Source organism: Atractosteus spatula, chromosome 3, assembly GCF_055471065.1.
Source record: "Atractosteus spatula isolate fAtrSpa1 chromosome 3, fAtrSpa1.hap1, whole genome shotgun sequence".
Classification (NCBI taxonomy): Eukaryota; Metazoa; Chordata; class Actinopteri; order Semionotiformes; family Lepisosteidae; genus Atractosteus; species Atractosteus spatula.
The window spans coordinates 1,736,654-1,754,850 of NC_142708.1; the positions used below are offsets into that span (position 1 = coordinate 1,736,654).

At 49.8% G+C, this 18,197-nt stretch overlaps 1 protein-coding gene across 1 annotated transcript in view; it reads left to right on the forward strand.

Annotated features, from left to right (window-relative positions):
• ell2 (elongation factor for RNA polymerase II 2) overlaps positions 1-15,583 on the forward strand; it is a 30,240-nt gene extending 14,657 nt beyond the window's left edge. Inside the window, exons 4-12 of the mRNA XM_088910382.1 lie at positions 273-436; positions 4,127-4,386; positions 5,992-6,116; positions 6,207-6,282; positions 8,424-9,039; positions 10,434-10,500; positions 10,915-11,086; positions 11,337-11,381; positions 12,053-15,583. Of these exons, the coding sequence (XP_088766508.1) occupies positions 273-436; positions 4,127-4,386; positions 5,992-6,116; positions 6,207-6,282; positions 8,424-9,039; positions 10,434-10,500; positions 10,915-11,086; positions 11,337-11,381; positions 12,053-12,178 (1,651 nt within the window). The 3' untranslated portion in view covers positions 12,179-15,583. The remainder of the gene's footprint in view (positions 1-272; positions 437-4,126; positions 4,387-5,991; positions 6,117-6,206; positions 6,283-8,423; positions 9,040-10,433; positions 10,501-10,914; positions 11,087-11,336; positions 11,382-12,052) is intronic.
• Positions 15,584-18,197: the final 2,614 nt, after the last annotated feature.

Consider the following 18,197-nt stretch of genomic DNA (forward strand, 5'->3'; position numbering starts at 1 on the left):
CTGACTCCCATACCGTTATCTGCCCTCCTTTTCCATGTTGGCTCATCAGGGGGAATAATTAATTCCTTATCATGGCAGTAATTGTACTGTGCGTCCCTCCGATAAAAGATGCAGCAGTGGTGCTCTCCGGTTCTCCGAGGTTTTCCAGACTCCCCGATCCAGGGCGGGGGACGTTCCGGCTGCACCTCTGGCTCGTGCCCCGTGTGGCGAGGCGCCTCCTGGGCTTGCCTCGGGGGAGCCTTCGCCATTTCTCCGTCTTGTCTCGTCTTCAGCTCCGGCGCCTCCCAGCTGGCCTCCCTGGGAACCGTGCAGGATAAGATCACCGTCTGCGCCACCAGCGACTCCTACCAGACGACGCGGGAGCGGATGACACAGGCCGAGGAGGAGAAGAGCAGCCGGAGCACCAAAGTCATCAAGCCTGGAGGGCCGTTCGTAGGCAAGTCTCCTCTCTGCCTCCTCAGTCACGGGGTCGGGTGCTGGGCTGCACATGCCCGGGCCTTCCTTTTATCATGTCTGCCTTGTGAGCGAATGGACAGGCTTGACTTGGGAGTCGAGCTCGATTTCAAGCTGAGATGGCATGGCGCCTTAATGTTCTGCTTTGGAGAAAAGTAGAACTGTTAACCTCTTGATCGGAGTATTTGTTCCTGCTGGCGTCCACGAAGCTGCCTCAATGTGGCTGTGGCATTTTGAGTTCATTAATAATTGGTTAGTTGTCCACTCGACAGAAGGCACAGCTGACCGGTTTAACAACAGTATTGTAGAGGAGCTGAGCATCAGCGTATCGGGAGCAGAGGACGCTGCTCCACGCGGGCTCTGTGCCCTGATCCTGCTGCTGGGCTCTGTGATGAAAGCATGCACAACTGCAAGGGGTCGATGCATTACCCATGCACCTGGGGGTAAGGCAGGGTAGGGCGCAGGGTTTCATGCTGAGCTAACAGTTGCCGTGAACTAGGGTAAATTCTGGAATGTTTTCCGTGGTTGCCAGGTCATTCCAGAATGCAGGCTCACCCGCAGATAAGGCAGTTGCTCTTGCTTCAGGTCGGAGTTGGTATTTACCTCCTGGCTGCTGGATAAGGTTGGGGAGGAAAGTAAAAATTAATCTGATTTTCTCAGGCATATCCTGAGACTAGCTGACACCTCTGCAGGAAAACAAGACCTGGTTAAATTATTCTCAGGCTGGCCTCTCTGGGCTTGATTCTCCTTTGGCTTTATTTACTATGGCTTGGGACCAGCTTCCTGATCTTTGGAACCGTAAAGCCATCCAACCCTGCTCTGCTTACTCAAGAAGTGCCGTTATCTGTGTGAGCCACGTTTTCTACAAGCCCTCCGGTTAGCAGGAATCGGCTGAGTGGGCAGGAAATTCAACAGGAATTTTATTTTTATCGTAATTGCTGAAAGGTCAATTAATTCGAGACCATGCCTTGCCAAGACAGTGGAATAAATGTTGTCCTTTTCAGGATTATTACGAACACAAGTGACCACATGTTGCACTGGCACAATGGAGCTTGCCAGTGCTGTTCACTCTTTATCTGTGATTTAGTCAGTTATATTACTTACCCAGATTTTGACTAGTGCAGAAACCCAGCAAAGCCAAATATGCCTTCTGGCCTTTAATTATTCAGTCAGACATCCACATCCTGTCTGTGTACAGTAATTTTCCATTCTGTGTATGAGTATCCTGTACTCCTCAGTTTGGTCAGTGAAAAGCACCAGTTAAGCCGAAAGTGTACAGGCTTAACAGTCCTTATGGCTTAACATTAGAGCCCCTGTTTCCCGACTGAAAATATTAGCAAAGCATTTCACCTTTCACCTGTTACTTCAGATATGCCCAGGCTGTGATGTCATTGTAACTTGTTTTGCCTGACGTCTGTGCAGGAGGTTGCACCTCGCCAGAAGCACTGGCGGTATCTTAGCTAAAGACTTTCTGCTGCAGGCCAGTTGAACGTAGTCCTTGAGCTGCACATGTCCTGTGAAGTCTCGTGCCAGAAGAAGAGCTTGTCTGCAAGCCAAAGGCAGGAGCACTGGCTGCTTTTCTAAAGAAGGCACTGCTCTGCGTTGCAGACGAAGCTGGATTATAGCAGGACTTGCACCTGTGAAAGCTAATGCAGGAAGCGTTCGGATAAGCAAATGCTGAGGTTTGTGAGAGCTGACGTGCAAAATGACCTGACCTGATCTGAGCTGCTTCCTCTTCAGAGCTAAACCTGTAGGGTTGGGTTAAACTCTTTGTGCAGGTACTTAATTTAGTACCAAAGTCATTTTGCTTTGACATAATCTTGACACCTGGTATCATTATTTTCATCGTTGATAGTCGATATTAGCTTCATGCCCTTAATGGCATTTAGAACAATTTAAATTTACCTTTTTTCTCCCTACATAGAGAATAGAGTTTTTAACCTACATGGACATCTCCACAGCCACAGTACATTTTAAAGCTTTTAGTTTAAAATGCGAACTTCTGTAATATCATGGTGATCTCGGAAAATGCATCTGCCTGAAATAGTCTGAGGAGAATATTTGATGCAGTTTATCAGAAGCACAAGCAATACTACAACACTCAGACAACGTTCAGCATGAGGCAGACATGGAAAATGAAAATCAGTGTGGATGAAAGCAAGGTATTGCTTACAGGCATGTGCAGTTGAAATAGCGGATTGCTTCTTCCAATTGAATGCCATGCAGGAGAATGGTCTGGGAGTGTTTGTTGATCCGTTGCTCTTTTTTAGCCAGACATGGTGGGGAAACAGTATAAAAGACAACACTTGCATGTATACTTCAGAGAGTAGAGTGTAAGTCTAGGAGGTGACGTTCATTATCCCATCATTAAATCACCCTCTGTTGGAATTCCATGTTCAGTTCTGGTCCCAGGATAAAGACACAGCTGCTCTAGAGGCAGTAGAAAGGAGAACAAGCAGACTGATTCCTGGCTCTGGGGGAATGTCACACTCAGACTAAAGGAACTGAATCGTTTCAGCTGGCAACAGAGAAGGTAACAAGAAGCCTTGATTCAGGAATTCGAAGTTCTGACATTTACCAAGTCAACTTGAGGGGCTCCTTCAGTATTGGGAGTAACTTTTATATTCTTTAATTTGTTTTGTTAGGCCCTACTACCGTCCACTCTTTGGTTAAATTATTTAAGTCCACTGGTTTTGTTGGCATTAAAATTGGAAGGGGGTGCACTTGATCGTTAGGTTTGTCCTGCTGTATAGTTATCCTCCCCCAGGAGTCACAAGCCGAGAATCGCAGTAAGTCACCAGTGAAGAACAGCTGAACCAGTCTCCCCAGCTGTACCTCTGGCGAGGATAATAATCCAAGACACTTAAGAATTTGAAATATGAAGTTGTGTAAAGGAGAATGTGGCCCACCATTCATAAACCAGCTTAAGTGTGTTTACTGTGAAGTTCTTACAACAGGCTAACAGTGTAACGGTTCCAAGGCTTGAAACATCACAAGAAAACAAATCCCGTGTTGCACGGTACTCAAAGCTGTTTTGCCAAAAGCTGTGTTAAAAATTCAAGTGATTTCTTCTACGAGATCCATCCTTTGCCAGAATCCGACTTCTCAGAAAGGCGACATTGGCAGCTTTCTCCATATAGCAGTTTGAAATCTCTCTAAACTAGGGACTGCATTTGCTTCAGCAAGCTCCCTCTCTCCCTCCGAGCGCTGCAGTCCGGGGCCCTGCGGATCTGCAGGGCAGCAGCCAACAAAGTGGAACAGAATGATTTTTCAGAATCGCGTTAAAAGACCTGGTCGTTGCGTTTTGTCTGTACACGGCGGTCTGTGCGTTTAGCCTGGGAGTCGCCGGAGAGTTCTGGCGGGGGAAAGAGCTTTGTCAGGAGAAGGCAGCGAGGCTCCTTCTGCACGGTGCAGCCCTGCTGAGGAGTTGGGGCTGGGAACTCGGGCTCCCAGGGTCCCAATGGAGATCCTGCTCCGGTCCTTCCGATCTGCTGCACTGCAGCTCTGCTGTCCCGCCACACGCCTGTACTCGCACAAGCCCCTCTGCAGCGGATGGGAATGCGTCGTACCATTTCGATCTGTGATGAAGAAAGATGCGCCTTTTTTTCAAATGTTTTTGGAGGTGTTGTCTGTCGCCTCTTTGCTAGCTCCGTTTTGTGTTTGTCGCTCCCAGGTAAGAGGGTCCAGATCCGGAAGCCGGCGCCGGGCGCCCCGGACCCCGCACCTGAAAGGAAGCGGTCGACGCCCATTAACCCCGCCACCACGATCCGCAAGAGCAGCACCAGCAGCCCGGTCGCCCTGCGGCCGTACCGGGACCGCGTGATCCACCTGCTGGCCCTCAAGCCGTACAAGAAGCCCGAGATCCTGGCCCGCCTGCAGCGGGAGGGTGTGAACCAGAAGGACAAGAACTCGCTGGGCCTGACCCTGCAGCAGGTGAGGCCGCCGAGCTGAGCCATCAGGTCTCTGTGGGTGCCCCTCCGCCGACCCGCGGCACGCCAGGCCCAGCCTCCTTCGTGCTGGGGTGGCGTTGTCCTTGGTTGGCAGCGACTGCCAGAGGCCCCTGAAATAAAGCACAGCCCTTTTCGACTGCGAGGCATCGGCGACATAGTGCAAAGTCAACAGACTGCAACAACTCGCTCTGTAGGTCTATTTTTAGCCAGAGGCAGCTGATGTCTTTTGGCAGAATTAAGGGCGATTGAATAGTCCCGTCTCCTCTTCCAGAACAGGATGTCTTCTGGGCATTTTTAAGTGGTCGGGAGTTTTGCATTCGCGCAGGAGAGGTGCTGTGTGACTCCTTGTGATGGTCACGGCAGCTATCATGCCGCTGATAGCCAACGAGTTGGACTTCTCTTCCTGACTCGTATGAAAAACTCTGCCCCTGATGATCACATTAGAGCTTCGTTGCTCACTGTTTAGAGTTTGGTTAGTTCTGGTTGTATTTTTTCGTTTAGGCACATTTCTTGAACACCCTGAAAGATTCTCAGAATCACAGCTTAATTTCTTTTTTTCATTAATTGCGACGTGTTTGTCGCTGCACATTTAAGCCACTGGAGTTTTGCAGTTCTTCGTCATTTTGATTGATTCCCTTGTTTTTGTTCTGCGATTTTGAAGTAGGCCTGTCGGGGAGATTCAGCCATGCTGAATGGGGGAGAAAGTGACTTTATTTCATTAAACACTACAGGGGACGAGATAATGTGCCGCTGTTGATGTTCACAGTGAACCAGGGTATTTGCCTTTTGAGTGTGTACTGATGGTGTGCAAGTCTCCATTTGAGCAGGAGGTTCAGGGTTAAATTTCTAAAAATGTTTACTATTGCCAAGCTGTGCACAGCATTTCTGCTGGGGAATGCAGACTGGTGTTTTTCATAGCATGGTCTGAGCCGTGTGGCAGGTTATAATCAGAGCTTAGAATACAGAAGTCCCTACGCTGAATATTGTGCGATCTTTATAATTATATTTTGTGCAGACTGTGTGGTGGGTGTACCTTCTAAGTAGAGAATAGGGAGTAGAAAAAACCACCACCCACGAGCCCTGGGCTGCTGACTCATCAGGTCCAGGAGACAGTGACACTGCCACTGTGCAGACGGAGCCATTCCAGCCATCGATTGCTCTCTGTTTGATTAGTAACCCTGCCTGCTGCTTTAACCCTTTCCCTGCTGGAATTGTACAAGATGCAGAACATTGCCCTGACATGTCTGAGCTGTGCATTTTCATGCAGTAGTACAGATGTTTGAGGCTTGAGGTTGGTTTTTTTTTACCTTATTGGAAAATAGTTGATGAATTAAAATAAAATATTTCGTTAGCCCTAAAACTGTTAAATGCATATCTGTCCAAATGAGGAATGTGATATTTAGTTTTTGTTATTTGGAATAGTCCCTTGGTATTGTGCAAGGCTTAGCCTCTGAAGTTTGCTGACCGGAAGCCTGCAGCAGGACTGGAGTTGGAGTTTCTGTGTGTCCTGCTGTCAGTGTCTGTGTTTCTCTGTCCTGCGCCTCTGTGGGAGAGCTGTTGCTCAGAACCCTTCTTCCTCCGATCGCAGGTAGCCAACCTCAACCCCAGGGACAACTCCTACACGCTGAAGGAGCACATGTACAGGGAGGTTCAGAAGGACTGGCCAGGATATTCCCCGGAGGACCGGCAGCAGCTGGAGCTCCTGCTCGCCCGGTGAGTCGTCCCTGCCGGGCGGTCCCTCCCTCTCCCGCTGCCCCGCGCTGCCGGTCAGCTGAGACTCTTCCTCTTCTCTCTCCGCTGCAGGAAAGCAGGGGGCGGCCAGGCCGAGGCGTCCTCCTGCAGTCCACCCAAGGAGCCCGGTGCGGGGTCACCCCCTCAGGTAGGATCTGCGGGCATCTGTCCGTGCAGGAGTATCCCAGCAGCCCTTAGGTTCTGGTGCAGCAGGTGTTCCCTGCACTGTGCAAGAGGCAGCACCCCGAGGAGGGGTGGACTGTCGAAGGTAGAGTCAAGAGAAGTAGTTCAGGTGGGGAGCCGCGTCCGGATGCGTAGGCTGCAAAGGAACCAGTAAGGGTTTATTCCAGGCTGAAAAGAGAAGAAAAGGACACATTTCGGCTCTGGAGCCTTCTTCAGGTGAGTTTCTTTTCAGCCTGGAATAAACCTTTACTTGTTGTTAAGAGAGTTCAGTTTGCACCGCAGGGCTGTTCTCATTCTGTCAGTTTTACAGTGTTTCGGCACCTGGTCAGGGAGGAAGGAAGGGAATGGATACGGGCAAGGCAGTGAACAGAATTCGTGAGTGTGTCCTTAGAGGTCGAGTTGGACGGATGCGAGTAAAAACGCAGCATTGGTGGTAGGGAGACAGCTGGCCCTGTGCTTCTGCAGTGCGTGACACAAATGGCCTGTTGTCCTGGGGAGAGTGTGAGGAGGGAGGGTTTCCTGCTTGGTATGAACATTTTGCGGAGAGCAGTGAGTGCTCTTGGTGGTTTTGTGAAGGACCAGCCTGGTCCCTGTGTGTGTGTGTGGAGCAGGGGAGGAGACCCGTTCAAGCCTCACTGCGCTGGTTTGAGGCCCTGGGGTGTGCTGTCTGTGTGGAGTTTTCATGTTCTCCCTGTCTTCGCATGGGTTTCCTCCAGATGCTCCGGATTCTTCCCTCAGTCCTAAGACATGCTGGTGGGTTAATTGGTTCCTGGGAAATCCCTGTGTGTGTGTGTGTGTGTGTGTGTGTGTGTGTGTGTGTGTGTGTGTGTGTGTCAGTCCGCCCTGGCATCCTGTCCAGGCTGTGTCCTGCCTGCTGCCCTCTGCTTTTGCCGCCTCTCCTGCGACACTCTGCTGGGTAAAGCGATTAGAAAGCTGTTCCACATGAGCATGAAAACGTTCATTGATCTCTGTGCAGTCCCTGCCGCCTTTGATCACTTTTGACTTTGATCTTTATGAATCGCCAGTTTACTTTTTTTTGTCCGTTAACCTGCTGAGTCAACTCGGAACAGTTCTGCCGAGGCAAACGGGCCAGCGGGTTATTGTAGAGCAGAGCATGTACTGGAGCAATCTGAGCGAGGTAGGCCTGCCTTGTCAGGCCTGGGGTCTGGGAGCCCACAGCCTTAACTGGGGCCCCCAGAGAAGAGCGCTGCTGAGGGAGGGGTCCTGTCTCACCAGCCTCTCGGTGTCTGGGAGCTCACTGGCTCTGCTCTGTTTCCAAGCTCATTGAAGGGACACGTCTGTTTGATTTTGTTGTTTAAAGAGGAAAATGTGTTTATTTTGTATTATGTCTCCTATTTTTTCTGGGAGGGGCTTATTAGCTTACACTCTCTTGTCTTTCCCGGGAATGCTAGTTGTAGGTCAGGCAGATGGTAAACTTGCATAGGAAAGCTTTTAGGTTCAGACTAATTAACCTTTTGGTTTCCAAAACATGTTCTCTGTAACAATTGAGAACACAGAAATGAACAGCGAATGTTTGTAGGCTGGATTGTAAAGGACTGTTAAATCTTTTTGTTCCTTTCTGCCATTTACATTTTACCTGTGCACCAAATAGATTAGTAAACTAATAAAATGTATGTATTATTTGTTAATACAATAATTAATTGAGCACCAACTCATTTTTATAAAGGGCTCCTTGTAAATTATTTATGCCTGCTCAAAATCTGGATGTTTTTTCTCACTTTCTCTTAAAGACTAGCTACTGTTTTTGTCCAGTGCTTTTAGTGGAAAAATTCCCTCGAGATGAGTGTTTGATTTAATATGTCTTCCCTTAATGCTGAAGTAAAAGATTGCAGAGATGCATCTTTCTCCGCATTTGGCTAAAGCGATGCGGGATTCTGGCTGTTCTAGAATTGTAGCTCTTTTTTTACAAGGAGAAGAGGGTGAATTAGCCGCAAATTAGCAGCTCCAGTGAGCTTCCTGCCGGAGCCCAGTTACCAGAGTTGACAGTGGTTGGGATAGACTTGCACCCATTGATGTCCCGACCCCTTGACCAGCTCGTGTGCCTGTGCGCTGCGGACATGTCACCTCTCGCCTCTCTGTTCGCAGAAACGGCCCCTGGAAGGTGATTTCATCGACCCTCTGATGCCCAAGAAGTCCCGGATCTCTCACCTGACCAGCCGCGTCCAGCCCACCCCAAACGACCACCTGCCCCTGTCGAGCAAGGAGAAGCCCGCCGCTCCCGCCCCCCCCCCGGCCGCCGCCGCCGCCTGCCCCGGCCCGCCCCCCCTGCCCCCGCCGCCCGGCGGCTCCGGCTCCAACTCCAACTCTCCCAGCACGCCGGAGGGCCGCGGCACACAGGACCTGCCCGTGGAGGGCTTCAGCCAGGAGCCAGGCGCACGAGAGCAACCGGCCCAGAGTCCCGCGGGCAGCCCCGCCCAGCCCGACTGCCTCGCCAGCAAGAAGCCCAGAAAGAAATCCAAAAAACACAAGGAGAAGGACAGGGAGAGGGAGAGGGAGAGGGAGAAGGACAAGGAGAGGGAGAGGGAGAAGGACAAGGACAAGGAGAGGGAGAGGGAGAAGGACAAGGAGAGGGAGAGGGAGAAGGACCGGGAGGGCAAGCAGAAGGCGGAGCACACGGAGGAGAGGTCCCGGAAGAAGCGCCCGGAGGCCGAGGAGGACCGAGGCCCCCGGACCGAGAGAAGCCCCCGCCCGGACAAAGAAGGTACGAGCTACGAGCCGCGCTTCGCTCTCGCGTTCCCGGGCCGCTGGCGCCTGCGGTTCCCGCCCGTGTCTGCCCCTGGACCTGCGTGCGTGGTTTCACCGGTGTTCCTGCGGTCTGGGGAGGGCGCGTGGCCACCGTCTGAGGGCAGAGCGTAGACGAGAGCAGCTCGAGATGAGAGGCGACTGTTTGACACATCTGCGATTCCAGGGTCGCGTTCCACTGCTTGTTAAAGGCTCATGGCAGCATAAAATGTTCCAAACCCCCACAACCCTTTGGGTAAAGTGCCTCAATTCTCGCTTTTTAGATGCACTTCCACATTGTTTAAACACACGTCCAAGACAGGTGCGCTACCTAATGCTGTTTTCCGAAATCCGTTCCGAAGTCTCATTTTGCTCAAGAATCTCGCTCTTCAGCTCCAAGGAATTGCAAGCAGATGGCTCTCTGATCTGTATCTGATCTATATCTGTTTTCATAATATCATTAAAACTACTGAGAGGAGAAAACAATCTAATTTGGTCAAAATAAAATGCAGTACACGTGTACTGATCGAAAAGAACATATTTTTATTCTTACACAATGTATCTGCCGATGATTAAACGCATGTAAAAATGAGGATTTCTAAACAGCTGGTCTTATCCCATGTTTATTAATACAGGAATAACTTGGCGGTTAGCTTTTAAACAATCCATTCCACTTAAAATGTCTGGAAAAATGACTCTGGAATTTAATTATTACCAAAGGCCCATAGCTCTGCTTTGTCCCAGAGCTCTCTCTCCACCCAGCACCCTTTCCGGTGCTTGAGAAATAAGTCAAGTTTACTGTATACTAGTTTCTCTGAAAGGGCCTTCACGGCAGGTACTAACTGAAATGGTTGTATGATAAAACTGTCAAACTTGTGGCTGTGAGGTCACTGGTTCTCCTCCAGGCTCTCGGAACGAGCAGTAGCTCGAGGCAGGAACGTGCTGTGGCTGCGTGTTCTGGAGGGATGGGTTTTGTTTTTAGAACAGAAGGCACCACCCTGACCTCCCACGTCACGGGTCCTGGGTGTTCCAGCGCTGTTCATGTTTTTACTCATTTTGTCTAAATACCTGTGCCGGGGTAAACAGGGTAACTCTCATAAGCAAACAGCAGGGTTCATTCTGCTGGGGTATTAGCGATGTTATACTGGGTGATTTTCTGAATCTCCGCAAGGAATCGGAAGCTTTATCCTATGAAGACGTGGGGAATTTTATTTGCGGTTCAGGAATTTACTCCTTCCTAACAGGGAGTGTTAACAGTAACAGAATTAACAGCGTATTAGTACCACGTACCCTTGTGAGGACCGGGGTACATACAGTAGGGTCATTCGCGCCGTTTGTTTATCATGTAACGACACGCCATTCTTTTCCGTACAGGAACAAAAGCTGGCTGCCCCCAGTCCACCGACCTCTCCTCGGCCCCCGAGACGCCCGATTACTTGATGTAAGTGATCCCTCGGCTCCGGCTCTCCGGCGTCCGCGCTGTCGCCACGTCGGCGTGCCCAGCCCCCGAGACCGGGCTCGGCGCTGTGCGGGCCAGCTCCGAGTGCTGCGCGGGCTGGCGGACGTTTCTCCTGTATTACCGCGACGTGTTTCGAGTCCTGCGGCCCTTGCAGCGTCTCGGAGGGGAGAGCGGGCTGAGCCGCTCGATCTCTGCTGAACGTCACGAGAGAAAGACGCGCGTGCTGGCAGCGCTCTCCCGCTCGGGTCTGTAGGCGCCCGAGGGGAGCCCCGGGAGCGAGCGCGGGGCGCGCCACGCCGTCTCGGCTCCGGCCTGCCGCCGGGCTGGCGCGCTCTCGGCCTCCTTGTTGTAGGACTCCCTGGCGACTCACGCTCGGCTCTCGGTGTCGCCCCGCAGCAAGTACACGGCCGTGCAGTCCCCGGACCAGCGGCAGAGCTACAAGGACGACTTCAACGCCGAGTACGAGGAGTACAGGGCTCTGCACGCCCGGGTGGAGAGCGTGACCCGCCGCTTCGCCAGGCTGGATGCGCAGCGCCGCCGCCTGCCCCCGGGCACCAAGGAGTACCAGGTGACGGCCGGGCTCCGATACCGGGCTGAGGCTGGGCCCTCAGCGCTCCACAGGCCACCGCTGTCGCTTGAAGTGGTAGTTTTCAATTGATGCGTTTTGTGTTAAAAACCTAGGATCTTGCTTATTGTCCCCAGAAGAAAAATAGGAAGGGAACGCCCTTCTTGCACTTCGGATGTGGAGCTCTGGTGTTGAAAGTTTGATGAATGCGTTTGTGGGGAGAGCCTAAGCTGACGGTGCCTTTATTTCACAGGTGATACATGAAGAGGTGTTGCAAGAGTACAAGAGAATGAAAGAGGTGAGTGTGTTGGGCTCATGCATCTGCTGACCACTAAAGGACATGTTCAAGCGTCAGCATGCGCAGGACACAAAGGAACAAGTAAAGGGTTATTCCAGCTGAAATTGTGTGTGTCCTGGAAAACACAGTGTTTCGGCTGTAGAGCCTTCTTCAGGTGTGGCTTTTCTTCTCTTTTCAGCAGGGAATAAACCTTTACTTTTTCCACTAAAGAACATGGTGAGAGAAGGAGAGGAGGCAGCTTATCCCATCCGGCCTGTTGGGTAGTTAGTAGCTGATTGATCCCAGGATCTCATCCTGCTGTGTCCTGGAAGAATCCAGGATATCGGCTTCAAGCACATGGCTGAGCAGCTCGTTTTAGTCTCTCACTAGCCTATGGGAGAAGGGCCTCGTCTTCTCCATTCTGAAAACACCTCGACACAGTTTCACCTCTGTCCGTGTTGCACTGGTTCTGAAGAAGCCTGAGGGGGCTGGCTTTGTCACGGCCCTGGAGGGTTTCGTGTCTTCGAATCGGGTCCGCTCTGGGAGCGAGACCTCCTCCGGTGAGCGAGTGTCCTTTATCCTGGGGGAGCTGTGCTCTGGCTGAGCCCTGGTTCACTTTGAATAAAGGCACTCTCACTGAAGTGTGAAAAGCACCTTTAACTTTGGATCGTAACACCCTGCTCTGTTCACAGAGCAGTCCGAATTACCACGAGGAGAAGTGCCGGTGTGAGTATCTGCACAACAAGCTGGCGCACATCAAGAGACTGATCGGCGAGTTCGACCAGGCGCGGGCACAGCCCTGGCACTCCAGCTGCTGAGCCACCTTCCAGCCCGTCGGCACCAGCGCTCCTGCCGAGAGGGGAAAGCCTATTTATTAAAGAAAAGACGCTGTGGATTAAGTCACTTTGTACTTCACGCTGAAACATTCAGCTTTACGTTTCGGGAAAAATGTGATTTTTTTTTTTTAACCCAGGAAGAGGATTCCTGGATATCCTCCCTGCTTTCTCCATCCAGTCGGCAGCGTGTTGGCGGTTTCTGCAAGGAACCGAAGGAGAGGGCGTTGATCCGCATGTAAAACAAATCTCAAAAGAGTTCGAGAAAACCATGAAGATGTTTGAGTTGACAAAAGGTCTATATATATATACACAGTATATCTTCTATTTCTAAGCAATGCAAACCCTTTGCCTTACGTGGTAGGAGGTTTCAGAAGCAATTTGCACATAAACAAAATTTGAGAAGATGGAGGGCGTAGACGGTGTAACCTGAAGGCTCTAAACTGCCTGTCCGTATTTCAAAGCTCCTCGTCTCGTGCTGCACCTCGTCGAGCCCCCGTTGCGTAGATTGCCTTAAGGTGTTTTCTGATTTATACTCGGAGGCTCTTAACCAGTTTCACCTGCTGCCTGCCGGCCCCCTGACCAGCGGGGCGTGTGCTGTGGCCTGTCGCCCCGTGAGAGGATGAGGGTGCGAGTGAGTGTGCGTGCGTGCGTGCGTGCGTGCATGGCGTGGGAGGGGGAGACGTGTGAAAAACAAAGATGTCTTTTTAAGTGCGAAAAAGCTGCTACTCCACGTCGGCCAGAACACTCAGGATAAAACTGGCGTCCGACGGTCAGTGTTTCTCCTGTCAACTTGTAACTTCCTCTGGGAAAACGAGCCTTTCCATTTATCAGCTTTGTTAACAAAGGAATTATAAAAGTTGATTACAAAGATTTAAATATCTATAGTTTTGGAGGAAAAAAAAGTCTATTATGTAGGGGACGTTTGTATAATATATTATTTTTGAAAAGAGAAATTATATGCAAAGAAGCCGTCACCTACATAAAAATGTATATTTAACAAATGTATTCCTCCTGGGTTGCCAGGAATTTCAGAGCAGAAGTATTTAATTATAAGAGTATGAACATCAAATAGCACAAACTTTCATTTCGATTCATGACCTTTTCTGTTCTTGAAAACAAGTTTCTGTTGATTGAAATCATCCCAGCTTAATTGATGTGGGAACGTTGTTGCTGGGGTGGGTGACTTTTCTTTTCGTGTCGGTGTTTCATGATAAAAGTGCTGCCAATCCAATAAGGGAAGCATTATGTTTACAAAGCGGAGTGTTAGAATGTTTGCCAAAAGGCTTTTGGTTTCATCCAATAAAGCTGCATCTCCACTTGCAGTGCGGGTTGGCCAGGCGCTGTAACCCAGAATTGGGGAAGTGCTGCTTCACGCAGGCGCAGCGCCAGCAGGTCCGGTCTGGGGTCACGTCCCCTTCGTCCGCGCGCCGCCATCATGCACATCCAGCTCTCTTCTGTGCCGTTTAGATTGAACGGGTACAATCCGTGAACCACATTTGATGAGTCATGATTCCATGAGCTGCAGACGTGCTGAGATGTTTGGGTACCATCCTACAGATCGAAAGGGAATTTGCTGTGGCCTCCTTGAAGAGCTTGTGCGCAACAGAGCCATGTAACCTCTTGGAACTGTTTCGTGTTGTGATCATGCCTGCAGCTGCTGTTATCAGGTGCAGTAGGGCTGTTGTGGCCACGTTCTATCTCGGTGCAAAGTAATTTCAACACCCAAAAAAGGTCCTCCAGTGAGGCTATTTTCTTGATATTTAGGAGCATCTCTGAGTTGTAAGAAACAGGATCTCAAGTCAAGTGACTAACGGGCCTTAACTGCAGTTTGAGATGAGGAATCTCTCAGATCCAACAATGGTGGAACTTGGACAGTATTAATTTTGCCATAGGCTTGTAATCGAAGATTTTAATCTAAAAGAAAAATAACAGCTCCAATGTCATCTAATCACAGCCGGGTTTAACCTACGGCACAGTTAATAGGAACCCAGAGTCTGTGATTTGCTTTTTATCCCCGTTTCTCACAGATATGTAATTTAATTCTGGTTTAAGGTGTTGAATTAAACAGCACTGAAACTGGAGATGCCCTGCACAGACACCCAAAATGTGTAAGAAAGGCCAGGAAATTGGGGTGAGACTTTGAAGGAGCTTTACTTAGTTTCTTGATGAAAGACTAAGAGAAGGACCTGAACTTAATCTTCTCTCGGATGAGCCATACCAGCAAATGTTTAATTTGGTGTCCTTGCCCATTGCTAGCTCCCCAAATCAACATTTAAGATCATCTGGTGAGGAAAAACTTCCTAGAAGCCATTTTGTCGTCCTTTACGTCAGCGTCAGTTTGATCTCAATGATATTTGAGGTTCGCATCAGCAGCTACTGACAGCGGTCGGGTTCTTCTGCGCATAGCCACAGACGTTGAAACTGCCAGCGTCGCAGACTTTTAAAGTACAACTTCTGCGGCCCAAAACAAATAGCTGAAATATTTCTTCCACAATGTAACTGACAAATGCATCATGTCCCTTTAAAAAAAAAGACACTATTTCACTGCAACTGCTGAACATATGTAAGAGTAACTCAAACTGAAAGATTTTTAACACTAAAGTGTTGATTCCCTTTAGAGAAATGAGCGTTGCTCCAGGACGGCACAGGCTGTGCGAGATCAAGTGACAAACGTTTCTCGCTTTGCCAAGTAGTGCTTCATTTCGAAGTGTAGAGCTGCAGTACTTCTTTCTCAGAGCCTCTCTCAGCCCTTCCTCAGAAAAGCGTTTAGCAGTATTCTGTTTCTTCCAAACATGCCAGTAATGTATCCATGCAGGAGGGTGGGAGCAGTGAAGGGGCTGCTGCACCTCCTTCTTTTTCATCCATTCCCTGCGGATGAAGTGGGCCGTATTCGCTTTGATCGCCGTGCGCTGTGCAGCTTCAGCCAGGCCTGGCTCCTTCGTTTTCTGCCTGCTGTTTGTGGCTGGATGCCGTGATCCTGGTATGCAGGTTCTCCCCAAGCCCTTTGAAGTCTGTTCGGTGCTCAGGCTGGCACCAGTGTTTGCCGAACGCCTGTCCTTCTGCGCGGCTGGGGCTGGAGCTGTGCCGCTCTGCCGCGCTGCCAGATGCGCCGGGAACAGTTTCGGCAACAGGGGTGTGGAGCCGTGGAATTTAACTGTGTGAAGGAACTGCAGGCTGTTAACTGAAATAACTGGATTTGGGGGAGGTGTCTTAATACGTGGTTCTCTCCCCAACTCTGGAAGTGTCTTCATGTACAAAACGTCCTGTTGCTGGGGCCCGTCTGGGTGGCTCGGCTTCAGAAACACGTGGAGACAGGGCGGCGGGGAGTGCTTCTCCTCTGTCCGCTCTTCTGAATACGTTATTCAGCAGTTCAATAAAATGTGAACTTAACGTGTTGTTGCCTTTTTCTTTCGGAAAGCGAGTCTCCAGTTGTTTTGCAGGCAGGCGAGGGAGAGGAGGTGCTGATCCAGCCCTCCTGAGAGCTCTGGCCCTGGGCTGAAGTCCTCGTGCAGCTCGTCTCTCCCTCCGCCTCCAGCAGCACCTTCCTCCTGTGCAGGGTAGAGCAGAGGAAGGCCAAGGGCCAAGCAAGACAATTGATCAAGTAACTTAGATACTGATACTGAAATACTAGGAGCACTGGACACACTAGAGAGAGAAGCTGCCAGCTAGCAGATTATTATAATATATATTTCATACACCGTACCCATATACTGTAATCATTACTGATAGTGATTGTATGTCCAGAGGTAGTTTGTTTATGGGATTCTTCAACTTTTCCTCCCCGGACCGGGAAAGACCTGTAGGAATACTGGCAGCAGAAGCTGCAGTGGTGGACATGGGTACTGACCCCTTTCCTCCCCAGTCTGTCAGAGCCCCTACAAGAGGAAAGATCTGGTACAGATCTTGTCTTTTCAAGCGGTCAAGACAGGGTGAGACAGACAGAGGTGAGAGAGAGAACCGTCAAGGAGCTGTGATCATAAGATGGTGTAGCTTTGAAGTATCTTTTGCAACTACAGGTTGAGTTGAAAGTAAAAATCCTAGACATTTTCTCCCAAGCGTGAGTCAATCAAATGATTTAACATATTGAAACTAGCAGGATCCAACTGAAGAAAAGCAGTGCAAGGTACTGCAAGCACAAGGTGGAATGGGCATGAGAAAGGTCAGGAGAGAAACAATAGAATGGAGGCTACAATAAAATGATTTCAACAGCAAAAAAAAAAAGATCCATTAAGTACGAAGTAAAAGCTATCTGGTACAAAAATGGAAATATTCTGTGCCAGGCAGGGGAAATGAATGCTGTACTAGATGCAGGATGGACTCGTGTGTTCAGTAAGGAAGACATGAACAGCGCGAGTCAGGCAGTGGAGCAGGGTTCTTGTCCGGTAAGCACTGCGAATGCTGAGCACACCGACTTCTGCCAAGACTAGAAGGGGACCTGACAGGTATTCAGAATCTTTGGGTTGACTTTGCCTTTAAGGATTTTGCTCAGACAAGGAGGGAATAAGTGGAAACAACATGATAATAATTCCTTACGCTTTATAGAAGTGTAAGCAATTATTATTACTTATACTGCTCTTTCCTGGACACAGGGGAAAATTGGCCAGGACACTGGGGTAACACCCCTACTGCATTTAAAAATGAGACCTGGAGGCAGATCTTTACATATAGGTGTAAGGTGTGCGGAACAAACTACCCAGCCACAGTGAGACCCTCTCGAGATGTTAGGACATCAGTGTCCTGTGAGGATGCGACCAGCACCAGGCACACGCCATGAGAGAGCTTCTTCCTGCCCCTCATCCCACTACGGACATCAGCGGGAAGGAAGCTGTCCGACTGCAAGACACCTGCTTCCCCCAGAAAAACAAATCTCAGAGTCTAGGCGGCGCGCGGGTCTCCCTGACGAGAGCACAGCCACAACCTTTCATGTACAAACGCTCCTGCACAAATTCCATGTTCCAGACAAAACCCATTACATTGCTTTCATCAACCACTTATCCAGTTCGGCATTACAGGGAAGCTGGAGCTTTTCCCAGCAAGCAAAGGGCGCAAGGCAGGATACACTCTGGGCAGGACACCAGTCTCCCACAGCTCAGACACACCGGGGCCGATTTTCCCCATGGTAATTAACTGAGCAGTCTGTTTTTAGACTGTCGGAGGAAGCCCATGTGAGCACAGGGAGAACATGCAAACTCGATGCAGAAAGTGCCCCAGGGCTGCAGGGCTGTGGGCCAGCAGTGCTAACCACTGCACAACGAAGGGTTTGTGATTTCTGTGAGCTGCAGTGTATTCCGTATGTCATTTCCGGAGGTCTTTACTGGCGTGAACTTTGGCGCCACCTTGCTGTGTCTCCGTTATCACATCACCCCGCGTCCACTTCCAGCAAACATTGCGAAGTCTAAATCTCTGAAAAGACCATATCAATCAAGAAGCCGTTTTCATTACAGAATGCAATATAAAACAAGCTCAATTCATTTATTTTTAGACACATAAATTCAGTTCAACACAGCCAGCGCAAGCTGAATACAGCAATAGTACTTCTCGATTTTGCCATCAGATGCTGAGGAGAGTCGGGAACTGCCGGCAAGTTTTTCAGCAGGTGAAATAAGTTAAATTTCGCTTCCTTGACACGAATCCCAGTGGGCGTGTTTATCCATTGCCCATTAATTCTGATTTACGTCTTGGTGTAAAGACGATGCACCAAAAAAACAAACAAATCCTGCCATAAGCGAGCGGGGTCACAGCGCCGCCTGCTGGATTATCTGTCGAACTACTGCCGGCATTAGACACAGGAAGACGACACTTGTATTGAAGCGACACACAAGTAAAACTGCTGCAGATAATGTCCTCTTGCCTGTGTTGAGAGGGTCTCTGTGAACTTTGTACACACTTTTCCTGCACAAGATGCAATATTTTATAAGGTGGACATTCAGAACTGGTGTGAACTGGATTGGAAGAATGCTGGACACAAGGGCTGCTATGTAATTCTGTACTGCTACATAGG